Genomic DNA, 19,384 nt, shown 5'->3' on the forward strand with positions numbered 1-19,384 from the left:
CAATAAATATTGAGAACATGAGATGAAGAGTACTCAAAAATGAGTCCATTGGTTGTGGTAACATTTCAATGATGAGGCAAATGAAGGTGTGTGAGTTATCCCCTTTGGTTCAAGAGCCTGATGGTTGAGGGGTGGTAACTGTTCCTGAACCTGGTGGTGAGAATCCTGAGGCTCCTGTACCTTCTTCCTGAGGCCAGCAGCGAGAATAGAGGGTAGTGGGGGTCCCTGATGATGCATGCTACTTTGCTATGACAATGTTTCATGTTGATGTGCTCAATGGTTGGGAGGGCTTTACCCTCAATGGACTGGGCTGTATAGACTTCATTTTGTAGGATTTTTCATTCAATGGCATTGGTATTTTCTTATCAGGCTGTGATGCAGCCAGTCAACACATTCTCCACGACACATCTATACAAGTAACTTGATTATTTTAAGTATTTTAATAATCAATGTTCATAATCCCATACACAACAAATTAATATCTGCTTACCTGTCAGTGTTAACAACTGCTTCCACCTCTGGTATATTGGCTTTGAGTGAGATTACACTTAGTTCATTCAGTTCCTGACTGTTCAATAAAAGGTACTTATTCCTGAAAATCCAAGAACACTGATCATTATTGAGAAATCTCAGCCATTCAAACCTTGCATATTTTTACTGCCTAATCTATTGCAGAATGTGACAAATAATGGTAGATGATTTGATGCAAAACCCCAGAAAAGTCTGAGAGACAAGAACTGGGCATTTTTATCCTACACTATTTTCACCTCAAAAACACATTTTAATTTGAAGACATGGCATAGAATAAGAAATAGCTGAAATTAACAGTATGGTTGCCCCAGTATGGTTCCAAGGTTGTCAAGCCGAGGAGTGGTAGGGGGGACAAGCTCCCACTACCTAAAAGTGCTCCTTACGGCATGCACCTCAAATAGCCTCTGACAACCAAGTCCAACTCCTGGTCTTCTCGTGTGGCTTAGCCTCTAAGCCCGGTGGAACTGTTTCTACTGACAGGAGAAGGGGCGAAGGCGGGTCCTGGCACCTTAAAACCAGTGCTTCGGGTAGATGGAGATCGTCAGCCTGGGAAGGCAGTCCATCTAAGAGAGGGAAAACTCTGATTTCAAACCTCCGCTGTCTTACAGCCATACCCGTTCATGGGAAAGGCTTTGGGAGTAAACCCTGAGGACAAATCGGAGCTGGAGTCCCTAATGCAGTCCGACGTTGCCTTCAACCTCGTTCTGGCAACTCCTGCGATGACACTGGTGCCAGGCTGTTATTAGCCCTTGCCCTTCCCTTGGACATCATCAGTGTTGTGGAGAGGGGAGACCCACTGCATGGGCAACTGCTGGTCTTCCATACAACCCTGCCCAGGCCTGCGCCCTAGAGATGGCGCAGATCCATGGTCTCACGAGACTAACGGATGCCACACGGTTGCCCAAGACTGAAAAGGATAGAGGGAGCTAATAAAATAGAGTAATATCTGAGGCCAACTCCTGGAGTACTGTTCAGGATTCTGGTCCACATGATTGGTCCACTACCATTGGAGGCAGTTCAAAAATGAGATTCACTCGGATACTTTATGATACTGTACTCTCACAAGCTGCTAGGAAAAAATACCTACATTCTTTGGAGTTGGGTGGGGTGGGAGAGGGGTTGATCTTATTCAACACAAGAGATCTTAAATGAACACAAGTTGTCGAGTTGTATCCATTATTTAAAGAATCCTGAACAAGTGCACACAGTTAAAAGATGAAGAGGTGGTCATTTAAAATTGAAGAATGTAGGAACAACCTCTTCCAGAGGGTGAAGCAGCTCTGGGATTCTTTAACCCAGAGTGTTGTGGAAGGTAAATTGCAGAAGGTACTTAAAAAAGTAGTAAATAACTTTAGAAACTTCTGAGAATTGATGGCCCAGTAGTTGGCATAAAGAGAACGAGAGTCCTGGAGCAGAAAAGCCAAGATCACATTGAATGGCAAACTCAAGGGACCAAGTCAACTACATCTGCTCCCCTTTTCATAGGTTATTATATGGTGACAGTGGGAAAATCTTTCCTTCAAATAACTAGCTACTAGGTTTCCCACTACCCTTGGCGACTCCGTATGCATGAACTTCCGGATCACATGATATAGGAACAGAATTAGGCCATTTGGCTCTTTGCACCATTGTTGCACCATTTCATCATGGCTGATCCAATCTTCCTCTGAGCCCCAATCCTTTGCCTTCTCCCTGTACCCCTTCATGCCCTGACCAATCGAGAATTTATCAATCACTGCCTTAAATATACCTCTCTGTCTGTGGGATAAGTGGGAAAGTGTGTATAGCAGAGGTACTTAATGAAAACTTTATAAAAGAATCTTGGTGATTATAGTGCAGACGCAGCAGACTGAAAAGCTTGAGCATGTAGATATTAAGAAAGAGGGTGTGCTGGAGCTTTTGGAAAGCACCAAGTTCGATAAGTCACTGGGACCAGATGAGATGTACACCAGGCTACTGTGGAAGGCAAGGGAGGCGATTGCTGAGTGTCTGGCGATGATCTTCAAATCATCAACGGGGACGGTAGAGGTTCCGGAGGATTGGAGGGTTGCGGATGCTGTTCCATTATTCAAGAAAGGAAGAAGAGATAGCCTAGAAAATTATAGACCAGTGAGTCTTACTTCAGTGGTTGGTAGGTTGATGGAGAAGATCCTGAGAGTCAGGATTTATAAACATTTGGAGAGGTATATTTTGATTAGGAATAGTCAGCATGGCTTTGTCAAGGGCAGGTCGTGCCTTATGAGCCTGAACGAATTTTTTGAGGATGTGACTAAACACTTTGACAAAGGAAGAGCACTAAATGTAGTGTATATTGATTTCAGCAAGGCATTTGATAAAGTACCCCATGCAAAGCTTATTGAGAAAGTAAGGAGGCATGGGATCCAAGGGTACATTGCTTGGTGGATCCAGAATTGGCTTGCCCACAAAAGGAAAGAGTGGTTGTAGATGGGTCATATTCTATATAAAGGTCGGTGACCAGTGGTGTGCCTCAGGGATCTATTCTGGGACACTTACTCTTTGCTATTTTTATAAATGATCTGGATAAGAAAGTGGAGGGATGGGTTAGTAAGTTTGCTGATGACACAAAGGTTGGAGGTGTTGTGGATAGTGTGGAGGGCTGTCAGAGGTTACAGCAGGACATTGATAGGATGCAAAACTGGGCTGAGAAGTGGCAGATGGAGTTCAACCCAGATAAGTGTGAGGTGGTTCTTTTTGGTAGAATGATATGATGGCAGAATATAGTATTAATGGTAAGACTCTTGGCAGTGTGGAGGATCAGAGGGATCTTGGGGTCCGAATCCATAGGAAGCTTAAAGCAGTTGCGCAGTTTGACGCTGTGGTTTAAAAGACATATGGTGTATTGGCCTTCATTAATCGTGGAATTGAATTTAGGAGCCAATAGGTAATGTTGCAGTTATATAGGACCCTGGTCAGACCCCACTTGGGAGTACTGTGCTCAGTTCTGGTCACTTCACTACAGGAAGGATGTGGAAGCCATAGAAAGGATGCAGAGGAGAGGAGATTTACAAGAACGTTGCCTGGATTGGGGTGCATGCCTTATGAAAACAGGTTGAACTCGGCTTTTTCTCCTTGGAGCGAAGGAGGATGAGGGGTGACCTGATAAAGGTGTACAAGATGATGAGAGGCATTGATCATGTGGATCGACAAAGGCTTTTTTTCCAGGGCTGAAATGGTTGCTACAAGAGGACACAGGTTTAAGGTGCTGGGGAGTAGGTACAGAGGTGATGTCAGGGGTTAAGTTTTTTCACACAGAGAGTGATGAGTGCGTGGAATGGGCTGCCGGCAACGGTGGTGGAGGCAGATATGATAGGGTCTTTTAAAAGACTTTTGGACAGGTACATGGAGCTTAGAAAAATAGAGGGCTATGGGGAAGTCTAGTAATTTCTACGGTAGGGATATGTTCAGCACAACTTTGTGGGCTGAAGGGCCTGTATTGTGCTGTAGGTTTTCTATGTTTCTATGAATTCCACAGATTCCACCACTCTCTGGCTAAAGAAACTTCTCCTGATCTCTGTTCTAAAAGGACGCTCTTCTATTCTGAGGCTGTGTCCTCTGGTCTTAGACTCTCCCACCACAGAAAACAACCTTTCCATATCTACTCCATCAAGGCCTTTCAACATCCAATAGGTTTTAATGAGGTCATCACTCATTCTTTTGAATTTCAGTGAATATAGGCACAGAGTTATCAAATGCTCTTCATATGATGAGCTGTTCAGTCCTGGAATTTTCATGAACATAATTTGAACCCTCTCCAGATTCAGCACATCTTTTCTAAGATAAGGGCCTAAAACTGCTCACAATATTCCAAGTGAGGCCTCACCGGTGATTTATAAAGTCTCAATATTTTTTATTCTAGTCCGTTTGAAATGAATGCTAACATTGCAGTTGCCTTCCTCACTGCAGACTCAACCTGCAAATTAACATTCACGGCATCCTGCACAAGGCCTCCCAAGTACCTTTGCACCTCAATTCTTTTGCATTTTCTCTCCATTTTTAAATAGTCAACCATTTCATTTCTTCTAACAAAATACATAACCAAACACTTCCCGACACTGTATTCCATTTGCCATTCCTTTGTCCATTCCCCTCATCTGTCTTAGTGTTTCTGTAGTCTCCTACTTCTTCAAAGCTATCTGCCATTCCACCTAACTTCATTTTGTCTGAAAACTTTGCAACAAAAGCATCATCCAAATCATTGACACACAACGTAAAAAGAATCAGTCCCTATACAAACCCTTGTTGAACACCACTAGTCACAGTCAGCCAGACAGAAATGGGTCCCTTTATTTCAAGTACCCTGAGACCTCATCCTTAATAATTGATTCCAACACCTTCCCAACCACTGATGTCAGACTAACTGGCCTAGAGTTTGCCACTTCTTTGACAAGGACTCTCCTATCCCCACCAATGACCCCTTCTCCCGTCTTTAACCCTCCTCCTCTTCATGGACACCCCGCTCCGGTCTTCTGCCTGCTCTGGATCTCTTTATTGCTAATTGCCGACGGGACATCAACTGTCGCGACATCACCACACTGTGTTCCAAATCCAACCTCTCTCCTTCTGAACGATCTGCTCTCCGCTCCCTCCGCACCAATGCCAACATCACTATAAAACCTGCTGATAAGGGAGGAGCTGTTGTTGTCTGGCGTACTGACCTCTACCTGGCCGAGGCACAGCAACAACTCTCTGATACTTCCTCTTATCTACCCCTTGATCATGACCCCATTAAGGAGCACCAGGCCACTGTCTCCTATACCATCACCAACCTTATCAGCTCTGGGGATCTCCCATCCACTGCCACCAACCTCATAGTTCCCACACCCCGCACTTCCCGTTTCTACCTCCTACCTAAGATCCACAAACCTGCCTGTCCAGGTAGACCCATTGTCTCAGCTTGCTCCTGCCCCACCGAACTCATTTCTGCATACCTTGACACTGTTTTATGCCCCCTTGTTCAATCCCTTCCCACCTATGTTCGTGACACTTCTCACACTTTGAATTTTTTCAATGATTTTAAGTTCCCTGGCCCCCACCGCCTTGTTTTCACCATGGACGTCCAGTCCCTATATACCTCCGTCCCCCACCAGGAAGGTCTCAAAGCTCTCTGCTTCTTTTTGGATTCCAGACCTAACCAATTCCCCTCTACCACCACTCTCCTCTGTCTAGCAGAATTAGTTCTTACTCTCAATAATTTTTCCTTTGGCTCCTCCCAGTTCCTCCAAACCAAAGGTGTAGCCATGGGCACCTGCATGGGTTCCAGTTATGCCTGCCTTTAGGTTGGCTTTGTGGAACAGTCCATGCTCCAAGCCTATACAGGTATCTGTCCCCCTCTTTTCCTTCGCTACATCGATGACTGCATTGGCGCTGCCTCCTGCACGCATGCTGAGCTCATTAACTTCATTAACTTTGCCTCTAACTTTCACCCTGCCCTCAAATTTACCTGGTCTATTTCTGACACCTCTCTCCCCTTTCTTGATCTTTCTGTCTCCATCTCTGGAGACGGCCTATCTACTGATATCTACTATAAGCCTACAGACTCTCACAGCTACCTGGACTATTCCTCTTCCCACCCTGTCTCTTGCAAAAATGCTATCCCCTTCTCACAATTCCTCTGTCTCCGCCGCATCTGCTCTCAGGATGAGGCTTTTCATTCCTGGACGAAGGAGATGTCTTCCTTTTTTAAACAAAGGGGCTTCCCTTCTTCCACCATCAACTCTGCTCTCAAATGCATCTCTCCCATTTCCCGCACATCTGCCCTCACCCCACTCGGGATAGGGTCCCCCTTGTCCTCACCTACCACCCCACCAGCCTCCAGATCCAACGTATAATTCTCCGTAACTTCCGCCACCTCTAACGGGATCCCACTACCAAGCACATCTTTCCCTCCCCCCCTCTTTCTGCTTTCCGCAGGGATCGCTCCCTATGTGACTCCCTTGTCCATTCATCCCCCCATCCCTTCTCACCGATCTCCCTCCTGACACTTATCCTTGTAAGCGGAACAAGTGCTACACCTGCCCTTACACTTCTTCCCTCACCACCATTCAGGGCCCCAGACAGTCCTTCCAGGTGAGGCGACACTTCACCTGTGAGTCGGCTGGTGTGGTATACTGCACCTGCTCTCGGTGTGGCCTTTTATATATTGGTGAGACCCGACGCAGACTGGGAGACCATTTCGCTGAACACCTATGCTCTGTCCGCCAGAGAAAGCAGGATCTCCCAGTGGCCACACATTTTAATTCCACGTCCCATTCCTATTCTGATATGTCTATCCATGGCCTCCTCTACTGTCAAGATGAAGACACACTCAGGTTGGAGGAACAACACCTTATATACCAGCTGGGTAGCCTCCAACCTGATGGCATGAACATTGACTTCTCTAACTTCCGTTAATGCCCCTTCTCCCCTTCTTACCCCACCCCTGATAGATTTAGTTAATTCCCCCCTCCCTTTTTTTTCTTTCTCTCTCTGCCTGTTCTCCATTTCCCTCTGGTGCTCCCCTCCCCCTTTCTTTCTCCCTAGGCCTCCCATCCAATGATCCTTTCCCTTCTCTAGCTCTGTATCCCTTTTGCAAATCACCTTTCTGGCTCTCAGCTTCACCCCACCCCCTCCGGTCTTCTCCTATCATTTTGCTTCCCCCCCCCCCCCCCCCCCACTTTCAAATCTCTTACTATCTTTCCTTTCGGTTAGTCCTGACGAAGGATCTCGGCATTAAATGTCGACATTGCTTCTCCCTATAATGCTGCCTGGCCTGTTGCGTTCCACCAGCATTTTGTGTGTGTGACCTAGAGTTTACCTTCTTCTGCCACTCTCCCTTCCTGAAGAGTGCAGTGACATTTGCAATTTTCCTGTTTTCCAGAACCATTCCAGAATCTAGTGGTTAGAAACACAGAAAATCTACAGCACAATACAGGCCCTTCAGTCCACAAAGCTGTGCCGAACATGTCCTTACCTTAGAAATTACCTAGGGTTACCCGTAGCCCTCTATTTTTCTGAGTTCCATGTATCTGTCCAGCAGTCTCTTAAAAGACCCTATCATATCCGCCTCCACCACTATCACTGGCAGCCCATTCCACACACTCACCACTCTCTGCATAAACAACTTATCCCTGACATCTCTGTACCTACTTTCAAGCACCTTAAAACTGTGCTCTCTCGTGCTAGCCATTTAGCCCAGGGAAAAAGCCTCTGACCAGCCACATGATCAATGCCCCTCATCATCTTATACACCTCTATCAGGCCACCTCTCATCCTCCGCCGCTCCAAGGAGAAAAGGCCGAGTTCACTCAACCTGTTCTCATAAGGCATGCTCCCCAATCCAGGCAACATCCTTGTAAATCTCCTCTGCACTCTTTCTATGGTTTCCATATCCTTCCTATAGTAAGTTGACCAGAACTGAGCACAGTACTCCAAGTGGGGTCTGACCTGGGTCCTATATAGCTGCAACATTACCTCTCAGTTCCTAAGCTCAATCCCATGACTGAAGAAGGCTAAAGCACCGTATGCCTTATTAACCATATGGTCAACCTGCATAGCAGCTTTGAGTGTCCTATGGACTTGGACATCAAGATCCCTCTGATCCTTCACACTGCCAAGAGTCTTACCATTAATCCTATATTCTGCCATCATATCTGACCTACCAAAATGAACCACCTCACACTTATCTGGGTTGAACTCCATCTGCCACTTCTCAGCCCAGTTTTGCATCTTATTGATGGCCTGCTATAACCTCTGACAGCCCTCCACACTATCCACAACACCTTCAACCTTTGTGTCATCAGCAAATTTACTAATCCATCCATCCAGGCCATTTATAAAAATCACAAAGAGCAGGGACACCAGAACAGATCCCTGAGGCAGACCATTGGTCACCAACCTCCATGCAGAATATGGCCTGTCTACAACCATTCTTTGCCTTCTGTGGACAAGCCAGTTCTGGACCCACAAAGCAATGTCCCCTTGGATCCCATGCCTCCTTATTTTATCAATAAGCCTTGCATGGGGTACCTAATCCATATTGCTGAAATCCATATACATTACATCTACTGCTCTACCTTTAATGTGTATAGTCTGTTATGACCCCAGCCCCCTCCTTTGTGAGATTCGCAAGAGCCCTAGTCAAGGGGGGGGGGGGGGGGGATCAAATGACCCGAGAGAGAGGGAGACGTGCTAAAGACCACGTTCCCCCAGGAAGTAGAATAAAGCGACTCTTTGACTATTGTCTCATGAAGACCACGTGAAAAGCCCTCGGGCAAAGTGGGCTGGTTGAGAGAGAGATTGACACCGGCGATCCCGTAAGGAAGTATAAAGGAGGGTCTGGAGGGGGAGGACCCCTTCAGACGCACCAGAAGACACGCGAGAAATCCTGTGACAGCGTTTTGATAGCGACAGCCGGTGGTGGGGTTCGTGTGCGTCTTTTCCTTGCCTGGGATTGGCGACCCCACAACGGAAGAACGGCTTAGCTATAGGGGAGGCCATAGAGGAGCGTTCATTCCCCCAACGAGGCTCCGACAAACCGAACTCCTACAGGTTGGAAAACCGGTCGGGTAACTGTTTCATCCCCATCTCTCTCTCTCTTTCTAACAAAAGTGCACCAACGTGACACCACAACGACGGCAGCTGGTGGAACTGCAGTGACCGCAAAAGACTTTTAGATATCCAGTAAACAATATATATCTACATTACCCCTAGACAACGATAGAGCTTATTTCTGATTGATTATTACTATACCTGTGCTTTAGATTGAGTTGTGACGACATATATGATCTGAATGTTTTGTATTAACCATACGTTTGTGCCCCTTTATAAATAAAAACGTTTGAAAATAGTAGCATCAGGCTTCAGCGGACCTATCTATCTTTGCTGATAAGTCACCCGGTTACTGGGGAACGTAACAAGTGGGTTGCTCGTCCCGGATTTGAAACCAAAGGGGAGGGTCAGTGAATCGGGCTGTAAGTCCAAACTTAAATCTGGTTACGCAGGTAGCCAGACAGGAAACCAGCAAAGATGGATGTGGGTGAATTTATGAGAAACCCGACTGTAGAGGCGCTAGGGACGGCTACCAAATCAGACTTGGTAAATCTGGCAAAGGGGTTAGGCCTCGCAGAGGTGAGGTCATCAATGAAAAAGCAGGAAGCGCGAGGGGTCGGAGATTTATATGTCACACGGAACCGTGTCTGTGAGGAAGGGGGACCCGCCAATTCCCGTACGGATTTGGAGAGACACGGGGGCGGAGCTATCATTAATTAGCCGTAATGTATTACAATTCGGACCTCCGACGAATAGGAATAGGAAAAGGGACAGAAAGGGTGTCTTTGCGTAGGGTCATTTTGGATTGTGAGCTGGTGTATGGATCAGTTGAAATGGGGGTGCCACCAGAATTCCCGAGAACTGACGTGGATGTCCTCCTTGGGAACGATTTAGCAGGAGGAAAAGTTTGGTCGGCCATGACTATGACCCGCCGACCGGTGTGTGTTGAGGCCCCGCCCATAGAGTCCTCGAGCTATCCCGCATGCGTGGACACTCGCAGCCTGTCGAGAGCGGCAGCTGAGAACGGGAGCAGTTTAAAATTGGCCAGTTTTGATTTGGCCCAGACGTCTTTACCGACCCTGTGCCACGAGGGTTTCGAGGGTGGTAAAACGAAGAATAGTAACGTAAAAGGGGGTAAGGGAGAGAAGGTAGATCTGCCCTTAGCGAAGAAAAAGGTCCTAGAGGTAGGAAATAAAGATGAGAAACAGATAAAGCTGTTAAAAGGTCCAGGGTTGGACATGGATGATCTGTCTGGTTTGGCAGGACTGTTTGAAGAAGTTGAAAATTCTAAAGGTGTTCCCGATAATGAAATGAGGGCAGTCCTAGATGAAAAGGATGCCATTACCTTGAAGAAGTCTGCTGGGTTGGCAGATGGGGTTGTTTCAGCCCGCGGGGTTGAGTTTACTCCGGAAGTGAGTTGCCCAGTGAGTAACTGGGAGGATCAGGGGAATTTAGAATTTGAAAAGGGTACGGGTATTGAAAGCCTGGAAGAGGCCAATGCCCCGTTTGAGTGTGTCCAAGATGGGGATGCACGTGGTCCTGAACCTAGTCACGGAGCTCAGAAAAAGTCTGAGGTATTTGACTCAGCTGGACGAGACGGTCGTCCTTTTGGAGCAGATAGACTTGGTTCGGGAAAAAAGGGGTTAACCTTGGGAAGTATGAGTTCCCAGATGGTTGTGCTGAAAGGGGTGTTCAGAGTTAATGTGGAGTTTACGAATGGGGAGATAACTTGTTGTGGAGGAGAACGGTAAATCTGTAGTTCCCAAATCGAATGAAAAAAAGTTAAAGTCTAGATTGATGCCTGCGCATCGATTACAGGTTGATTTGGAATGTAAGGGTGCCTCACACGCCATTGTTATTCAAGAAAGCGCTGTGAGGAAGCCAAAATTTAAATGCGGCCGGAGAAAAAGGTTCGAACTGAAACACATCAGCCTGCATGGTCTTGACAAAAGGGTTAACTACCTGTGTAGCATTAAAGAATTGGGTGGAAATTCCCATGATGGACTAGGTTGGGGACACGGAGTTAAGAGAATAACCCTCGTGGAAAGGAAAGGCGGGAGAGTACCTCGCCAAATTACTCAAGTTCCCCACGGGGGGACTCTCCGGAAAAGAGGCGATGGTTAATAGAAAATGCCATTTTTAAACAGCAACGCCGGTTGTATGGGTTTGCGCCAAAGCCTGTGACTAATAAAGACAACCCCTTTGGAGACCTGCCGGTGAAATAACTCGACCGAAACGATTAGTATTTGTATAAACTTTTGTAGATGCACCTAAGCTAAGATCACACCTCCTTAGTTTTGTTGCTGAAGAAAATAAATAAATAGGTGGTTATTGAGCTGAAGTTTGATGCTACCAGACTTTAGTACGGTACGCGATGTTAAGATATTAAAGAAAGGGACACTGTAATTGTTACCTGTTTAGATACTGACTTGAATGTATAACGGTAGTACTCTATGAAGAGAGGAGCTTGTGTATTGTGTTAGAAAAAAATCCTATAAGACTCTGTACCAACATGTTTTTAACCGCTGGTAAAAAACTTTTAAGAGGGGAGGTGTTATGACCCCAGCCCCCTCCTTTGTGAGATTCGCAAGAGCCCTAGTCAAGGGTGGGGGGGGTCAAATGACCCAAGAGAGAGAGGGAGACGTGCTGAAGACCACGTTCCCCCGGGAAGCAGAATAAAGCGACTCTTTGACTATTGTCTCATGAAGACCATGTGTAAAGCCCTCGGGCAAAGTGGGCTGGTTGAGAGAGAGATTGACACCGGCGATCCCGTGAGGAAGTATAAAGGAGGGTCTGGGGGGGAGGACCCCTTCAGACGCACCAGAAGACACGCGAGAAATCCTGTGACAGCGTTTTGATAGCGACAGCCGGTGGTGGGGTTCGTGTGCGTCTTTTCCTTGCCTGGGATTGGCGACCCCACAACGGAAGAATGGCTTAGCTACAGGGGAGGCCACAGAGGAGCGTTCATTCCCCCAACGAGGCTCCGACAAACCGAACTCCTACAGGTTGGAAAACCGGTCGGGTAATTGTTTCATCCCCATCTCTCTCTCTCTTTCTAACAAAAGTGCACCAACGCGACACCACAACGACGGCAGCTGGTGGAACTGCAGTGACCGCAAAAGACTTTTAGATATCCAGTAAACAATATATATCTACATTACCCCTAGACAACGATAGAGCTTATTTCTGATTGATTATTACTATACCTGTGCTTTAGATTGAGTTGTGATGACATATATGATCTGAATGTTTTGTATTAACCATACGTTTGTGCCCCTTTATAAATAAAAACGTTTGAAAATAGTAGCATCAGGCTTCAGCGGACCTATCTATATTTGCTGATAAGTCACCCGGTTACTGGGGAACGTAACAAGTCACATCCTGAAAAAATTCAATCAGGCTCTTAAGGCACAATGTGCCATTTACAAGGCCATGCTGACTATTCCTAATCATATTATGCCTCTCCAAATGTTCATAAATCCTGCCTCTCAGGATCTTCCGCATCAACTTACCAGCCAGTGAAGTAAGACTCACTGATCTATAATTTCCTTGGCTATCCCTCCAATCCTCCGGAACCTCCCTCATCCCCATTGATGATGCAAAGATCATCGTCGGAGGCTCAGCAATTTCCACCCTCGCCTCCCACAGTAGCCTGGGGTACATCTCAACTGGCCCGAGTGAATTATCTAACCTGATGCTTTCCAAAAGCTCCAGCACATCCTCTTTCTTAATATCTACATGCTCAAACTTTTCAGTCTGCTGCAAGTCATCACTACAATCACCAAGATCCTTTTCCATAGTGAATACTGAAGCAAAGTACTCATTAAGTACCTCTACTATCTCCTCTGGTTCCATATACACTTTTCCACTGTCACACCTGATTGGTACTATTCTCTCACATCTTATCCTCTTGCTCTTAACATTAAGAAGGCATACAGTGCAATGGCTTTCATCAATTGAGGGACTGAGTTCAAGAGCTGAGAGGTAATGTTACTGATGTGGAGGACCCTGGTCAGACCCCACTTGGAGTATTATGCTCTGTTCTAGTCACCTCACTACAGGAAGGATGTGGAAACCATAGAAAGGGTGCAGAGGAGATTTACAAGGATGTTGCCCGGATTGGGGAGAATGCCTTATGTGAGTAGCTTGAATGAACTTGGCCTTTTCTCCTTGGAGTGACAGAGGATGAGAGGCATTGATCATGTGGATAGTCAGAGGCATTTTCCCAGGGCTGAAATGGCTAATACAAGAGGGCACAATTTTAAGGTGCTTGGAAATACGTACAGGGTGGATGTCAGAGGTAAGCTTATTTTACGCAGAGAATAGTGAGTGCATGGAATGGGCTGCCAGCGACGGTGGTGGAGACAGATATGATAGGGTTTTTTAAGAGACTCCTGGATAGGTACATGGAGCTTAGAAAGATAGAGGGTTATGGGTAACTTCAGGTAATTTCACAAGTAAGTGCATGTTCGGCTGAAGGCTTGTGGGTTGAAGGGCCTGTATTGTGCTGTAGGTTTTCAGTAACCAGCTTTTTTTTCTGACTGAAGCCTCTCTTTGCTGCAGCCTTGAAGAGCTAAAGCCTCATGATAACCACTCTGCCTCTGTTCTAGTTTGATACCTTCTTTTATTTCCTTCATTATCCAAAGGTTTTCTCTCCACCCTTACTGTCCTTGCTTTTAACTAGAAAGCACTTCTGTTGAGCACCATGAAAAATCACTTTGAAAGCTTTCTACTGTTTCTTATCTATCGCACCACATGATCTGTGTTACCAGTCTACGCTCGCCAGCTCCTCCCTCATCCCACTGTAGTTGCTTTTGTTTAGGCATAATACACTGGCTTTAATCTATTGCATACTCCATTGGTATGAAAACTCTTTCTGAGAGGATCCCTAACTATAAGATGTTAATTTTACCTGTCTCATTGCACAGGACCAGATCTAAGATAGCATTTTCTCTTGTAGGTTCACTAACATGCTGTTCAAGAAAACATTCAAGGAATGTCCTCCTCAAGACTGCTGCAGTCAACTTGCATGTTGTCAGCTGAAGTTTCTCACGACAGCTATCATTCCATTCTTACATGCATCAGATATTTTTAGGCTTATTGCCTGTGCCACTATAATCTTATGATGCTCAACTTCTACCAGTGATATTTTCCCCCGTGTTACTTCTAGATACTCAACATTCTGCTGCTTAGTTCTTAATATTTCCTCTCAGTTTCACCCTGATCTCATACTTATGAGTGTTACCTACCCAACCTCCCTCACCTTTATAGAAACATAGAAAACCTATAACACAATACAGGCCCTTTGGCACACAATGCTGTGCCGAACATGCAATTAGAAATTACCTAAGGTTACCCTCTAGCCCACTATTTTTCTAAGCTCCATGTACCTATCTAAAGGTCTCTCAAAAGACTCTATCATATCCACCTCCACCACTGTTGCTGGCAGCCCATTCCACGCACTCACCACACTCTGAGTAAAAAACTTACCTGACATCTCCTCTGTACCTACTTCCAAGCATCTTAAAACTGTGCCCTCTCATGATAGCCATTTCAGCCCTGGGAAAAAGCCTCTGACTATCCACACGATCAATGCCTCTCATCATTTTATACACCTCTCATCCTCCACTGCTCCAAGGAAAAAAGACCGAGTTCACTCAACCTATTCTTATAAGGCATTCTCCCCAATCCAGGCAACATCCTTGTAAATCTCCTCTGCACCCTTTCTATAGTTTCCACATCCTTCCTGTAGTGAGGTGATCAAAACTGAGCACAGTACTCCAAGTGGGGCCTGAACAGGGGCCTATATGCTGTAACATTACCTTTCAGCTCTTAAACTCAATCCCACAGTTGATGAAGGCCAATACACCGTACACCTTCTTAACTACACAGTCAACCTGCACAGCAGCTTTGAGCATCCTTTGGACTCGGACCCCAAGATCCTTCTGATTCTCCACACTGCCAAGAGTCTTACCATTAATACTATATTCTACTATCATATTTGACCTACCAAAATGAACCACCTCACATTTATCTGGGTTGAACTCCATCTGCCACTTCTCAGTCCAGTTTTGCACCCTATTCATTTCCCGCTGCAACCTCTGACAGCCCTCCACACTATCCACAACACCCCCAACCTCTGCGTCATCAGCAAACTTACTAACCCATCCCTCCACTTCCTCATCCAGGTCATTTATAAAGATCACAAAGAGTAAGGGTCCCAGAACAGATCTGAGGCACATCACTGGTCACCAACCTCCATGCAGAATATGACCCGTCTACAACCACTCTTTGCCTTCCTAGCCTTCCGTATTACCGGATACACTTGAATGTTTAAACCCAAATCATCCCCATCCAGGAACAACATTTCTGTAATGCCCAGTAAATCATAGCCTTTCATACCGATTTGTGCCACAAGTTCACTGAGTTTGTTTCGAATATTTTGGGCATTCAGATAAAGCACCCGTACACTAATTGTCCTTTTAGAATCTGGTAACCTTTGTGTCCTTTGCATTTGACTTTTCTGTACTCCACGACTTACTTCTCTTTTCTAGCTTTTGCTTCAGTCTCTGCATTTCTTTCTGCATGGATTCCCAGTCTGCTGCCATAAGAGAATTCTCCAAATAATCACAAGGGCCACCAAACTGTAATTATTTTCTAATACTCACTCATGATGATCACTGAAACTCTGCAGCAACCTTAGGAATTGGATTTTCAGGGAAATTTCCTGTGAAAGAAGGCAAATATAAGAACACAGAAAACAGAAGCACAATGAGGCCAGCTGAACTTTCATAAGATTACAAACAACTGTCTACCTTAGTGCCATTACCTCATTCCTCAATTTTCTTATCCAGATATCAATGAAAACTCAAAGACTGAGCTTCCAAGGTAGAAAATGATCAAAGTTCACCACTAGGTGAATTTTGCCTCATCTCATTCCTAAATAGCCCATCTCTTTGTATTATTCAGTTTTTCCAAAATCACTGCTGCATTTTATCCATTGTAACCTTTGAAGATAAACAAGATTAAATACAGGAATCATGGTTCAGATTACTGATTATTACTGTAAAGACAAGAACATAATTTTGTAACTTTGCCAGCAAGATGAAATGGGCAGGGAGTCAAGTGCAGGTTGTTGGTTAATTGTCAACTCTCAACCAGCATTAATCTAAGTGACTGCTAACAGGCACGTGAATGAAGAGGGTATAAAGGTGTGGGGGAGTGGGAATGAAGAGATTATTCTGGAGACTCAGGTTAAGCAATGGGCTGAATGGTCTATGCTGTAAAGAAATATGAAAACATGATATGTGTATCAATGAATATAGGTGGGGTGCCTTTTTCCTAATGGAATGAAGGCTGAGGAATAGGTCAGCAAAAATATGGAAGCGTTAAGAGAGTTAATGGAAGAGAGCTTAACTAGAAACTATCGTAATAATATAGCCACAAGAAGTCAGCACAGTGCCAAGAATGTGAAGCTGAGGGTAGTTGAAATTAATTGTGAAGAAACATTTAAGAAACTGCACAAGTAACTGTGGAGAAGGAAACAGAGGATCACACAGATAAATTTAGATGAGTAAAGATGGGAGGAGATTCAAGTAGTGCACAAATGCTGTAACAGAACAGTTCAACAAGTGGTCCAGTTCTACACTGGACTAGCAAAAGATTTTTGACTAGACCATCAAGAAAATTGCATATTATATCAGAAAAAAAGAAAATGGCAGTTTCCAAGTTATTACATATCAATTGCTTAAGACCATAAAACATAGGAACAGAATTAGGCCATTCAACCCATTGAGTCTGCTCTGCCATTCCATCATGCCTGAGTTATCCCATTCTCCTGCCTTCTTCCCACAACCTTTGATGCCCTAACTGATCAATAACTTATCAATCTCCACTTTAAGTATACTCAATGGTTTGGCCACAGCTGTCTACGGCAATGAATTCCACAGATTCACCACCCTCTGGCTGAAGAAATTTCTCATCTTTGTTCTAAATGGGCGTCCCTCTATTTTAAGGCTGTGCCCTCTCATCCTCTACATATCCACCATTCTAGACCTTTCAATATTCGATAAGTTTCAATGAGACAGACAGACATACTTTATCGATCTCGAGGGAAATTGGGTTTTGTTACAGCCGCACCAACCAAGAATAGTGAAGAAATATAGCAATATAAAACCATGAATAATTAAATAATAAGTTAATCATGCCAAGTGGAAATAAGTCCAGGACCAGCCTATTGGCTCAGGGTGTCTGACACTCCAAGGGAGGAGTTGTAAAATTTGATGGCCACAGGTAGGAATGACTTCCTATGACGCTCAGTGTTACATCTCGGTGGAATGAGTCTCTGGCTGAATGTACTCCTGTGCCATCTCATTCTTCTAAATTACAGTGAGTGCAGGCCCAGAGTCATCAAATGCTCCTCATATTATAACCCTTTCATTCTCAGAATCATTCTCGTCAACCTCCCCAATGCCAGCACATCTTTTCTTAGATAAGGGGTCAAAAACTGCTCATAATACCAATCCTTATAAAGCTTTTTCATTATATAGAACCATAGAACATTACAGCACAGAAACAGGCCTTTTGGCCCTTCTTGGCTGTGCCAAACTATTTTTCTGCCTAGTCCCACTGACCTGCACCTGGGCCATATCCTTCCAAACCCCTCTCATCGATATACCTGTCCAAGTTTTTATTAAATGTCAATAGTGAACCCACATTCACCACTTCATCTGGCAGCTCATTCCACACTCCCACCACTCTGCATGAAGAAGCCCCCTCTAATGTTCCCTTTAAACATTTTCCCCTTCCCCCTTAACCCATGACCTCTGGGTTTTTTCTCCCCTAGCCTCAGTGGAAAAAGCCTGCTTGCATTCACTCTATCTATAACCATCATAATTTTATACACCTCTATCAAATTACCCCTCATTCTCCTACGCTCCAGGGAATAAAGTCCTAACCTATTCAACCTTTCTCTGTAACTCAGTTTCTCAAGTCCCGGCAACATCCTTGTAAACCTTCTCTGCACTCTTTCAACCTTATTAATATCCTTCCTGCAATTAGGTGACCGAAACGGCACACAATACTTCAAATTTGGTCTCACCAATGTCTTATACAACCTCACCATTACATTCCAACTCTTATACTCAATACTTTGATTTATAAAGGCCAATGTACCAAAAGCTCTCTTTACGACCCTATCCACCTCTGACGCCACTTTTAGGGAATTATGTATCTGTACTCCCAGATCCCGCTGTTCTACTGCACTCCTCAGTGTCCTACCATTTACCTTATATGTTCTACCTTGGTTTGGCCTTCCAAAGTGCAATACCTCACACTTGTCTGCATTAAACTCCATCTGCCATTTTTCAGCCCATTCCTCCAACTGGTCCAAATCCCTCTGCAGGCTTTGAAAACCTTCCTCACTGTCCACTACACCTCCAATCTTTGTATCATCAGCAAATTTGCTGATCCAATTTGCCACATTATCATCCAGATCATTAATATAGATGACAAATAACAATGGACCCAGCACTGATCCCTGCGGCACACCACTAGTCACAGGCCTCCACTCAGAGTAGCAATCCTCCACTACCACTCTCTGGCTTCTTCCACTGAGCCAAAGTCTAATCCAATTTACTACCTCTCCATGTATACCTAGTGACTGAATCTTCCTAACTAACCTCCCATGTGGGACCTTGTCAAAGGCCTTACTAAAGTCCATGTATACAACATCCACTGCCTTCCCTTCATCCACTTTCCTGGTAACTTCCTCGAAAAACTCTAACAGATTGGTTAAACATGACCTACCACGCACAAAGCCATGCTGACTTTTTCTAAAAAGTCCCTGTCTATCCAAATACTTGTAGATCCTATCTCTTAGTATTCCTTCCAATAATTTACCTACTACCAATGTCAAACTTACCGGCCTATAATTTCCTGGCTTACTTTTTGAGCCTTTTTTAAACAACGGAACTACATGAGCTGTCTTCCAATCCCCCGGCACCTGACACGTGGATATCGACATTTTGAATATATCTGCCAGGGCCCCTGCAATTTCGACACTAGTCTCCTTCAAGGTCCGAGGGAATACCCTGTCAGGTCCTGGGTTTATCTACTCTGATTTGCCTCAAGACATCAAGCACCTCCTCCTCTTTAATCTGTATAAGTTCCATGACCTCCCTACTTGTTTGCCTTGTTTCCACAGACTCCATTCCAGTTTCCTTAGTAAATACAGATGCAAAAAATCCATTTAATATTGCTCCCATTTCTTTTGGTTCCATACATAAGTATTTTCTTACTCTTTTTA

General features: G+C 44.9%; 1 protein-coding gene across 2 annotated transcripts in view; it reads right to left on the reverse strand.

Moving 5' to 3' along the window:
* LOC140736308 (short transient receptor potential channel 4-associated protein-like) overlaps positions 1 to 19,384 on the reverse strand; it is a 155,689-nt gene that overhangs the window by 14,445 nt on the left and 121,860 nt on the right. For both annotated transcript variants that reach the window (XM_073062299.1, XM_073062300.1), the window contains 2 exons: positions 15,747 to 15,805; positions 491 to 592 (listed from right to left, as the gene is read on the reverse strand). In XM_073062299.1, coding sequence (XP_072918400.1) covers positions 491 to 592; positions 15,747 to 15,805 — 161 coding nt within the window. The remainder of the gene's footprint in view (positions 1 to 490; positions 593 to 15,746; positions 15,806 to 19,384) is intronic.

Source organism: Hemitrygon akajei, chromosome 11 (assembly GCF_048418815.1).
Source record: "Hemitrygon akajei chromosome 11, sHemAka1.3, whole genome shotgun sequence".
Classification (NCBI taxonomy): Eukaryota; Metazoa; Chordata; class Chondrichthyes; order Myliobatiformes; family Dasyatidae; genus Hemitrygon; species Hemitrygon akajei.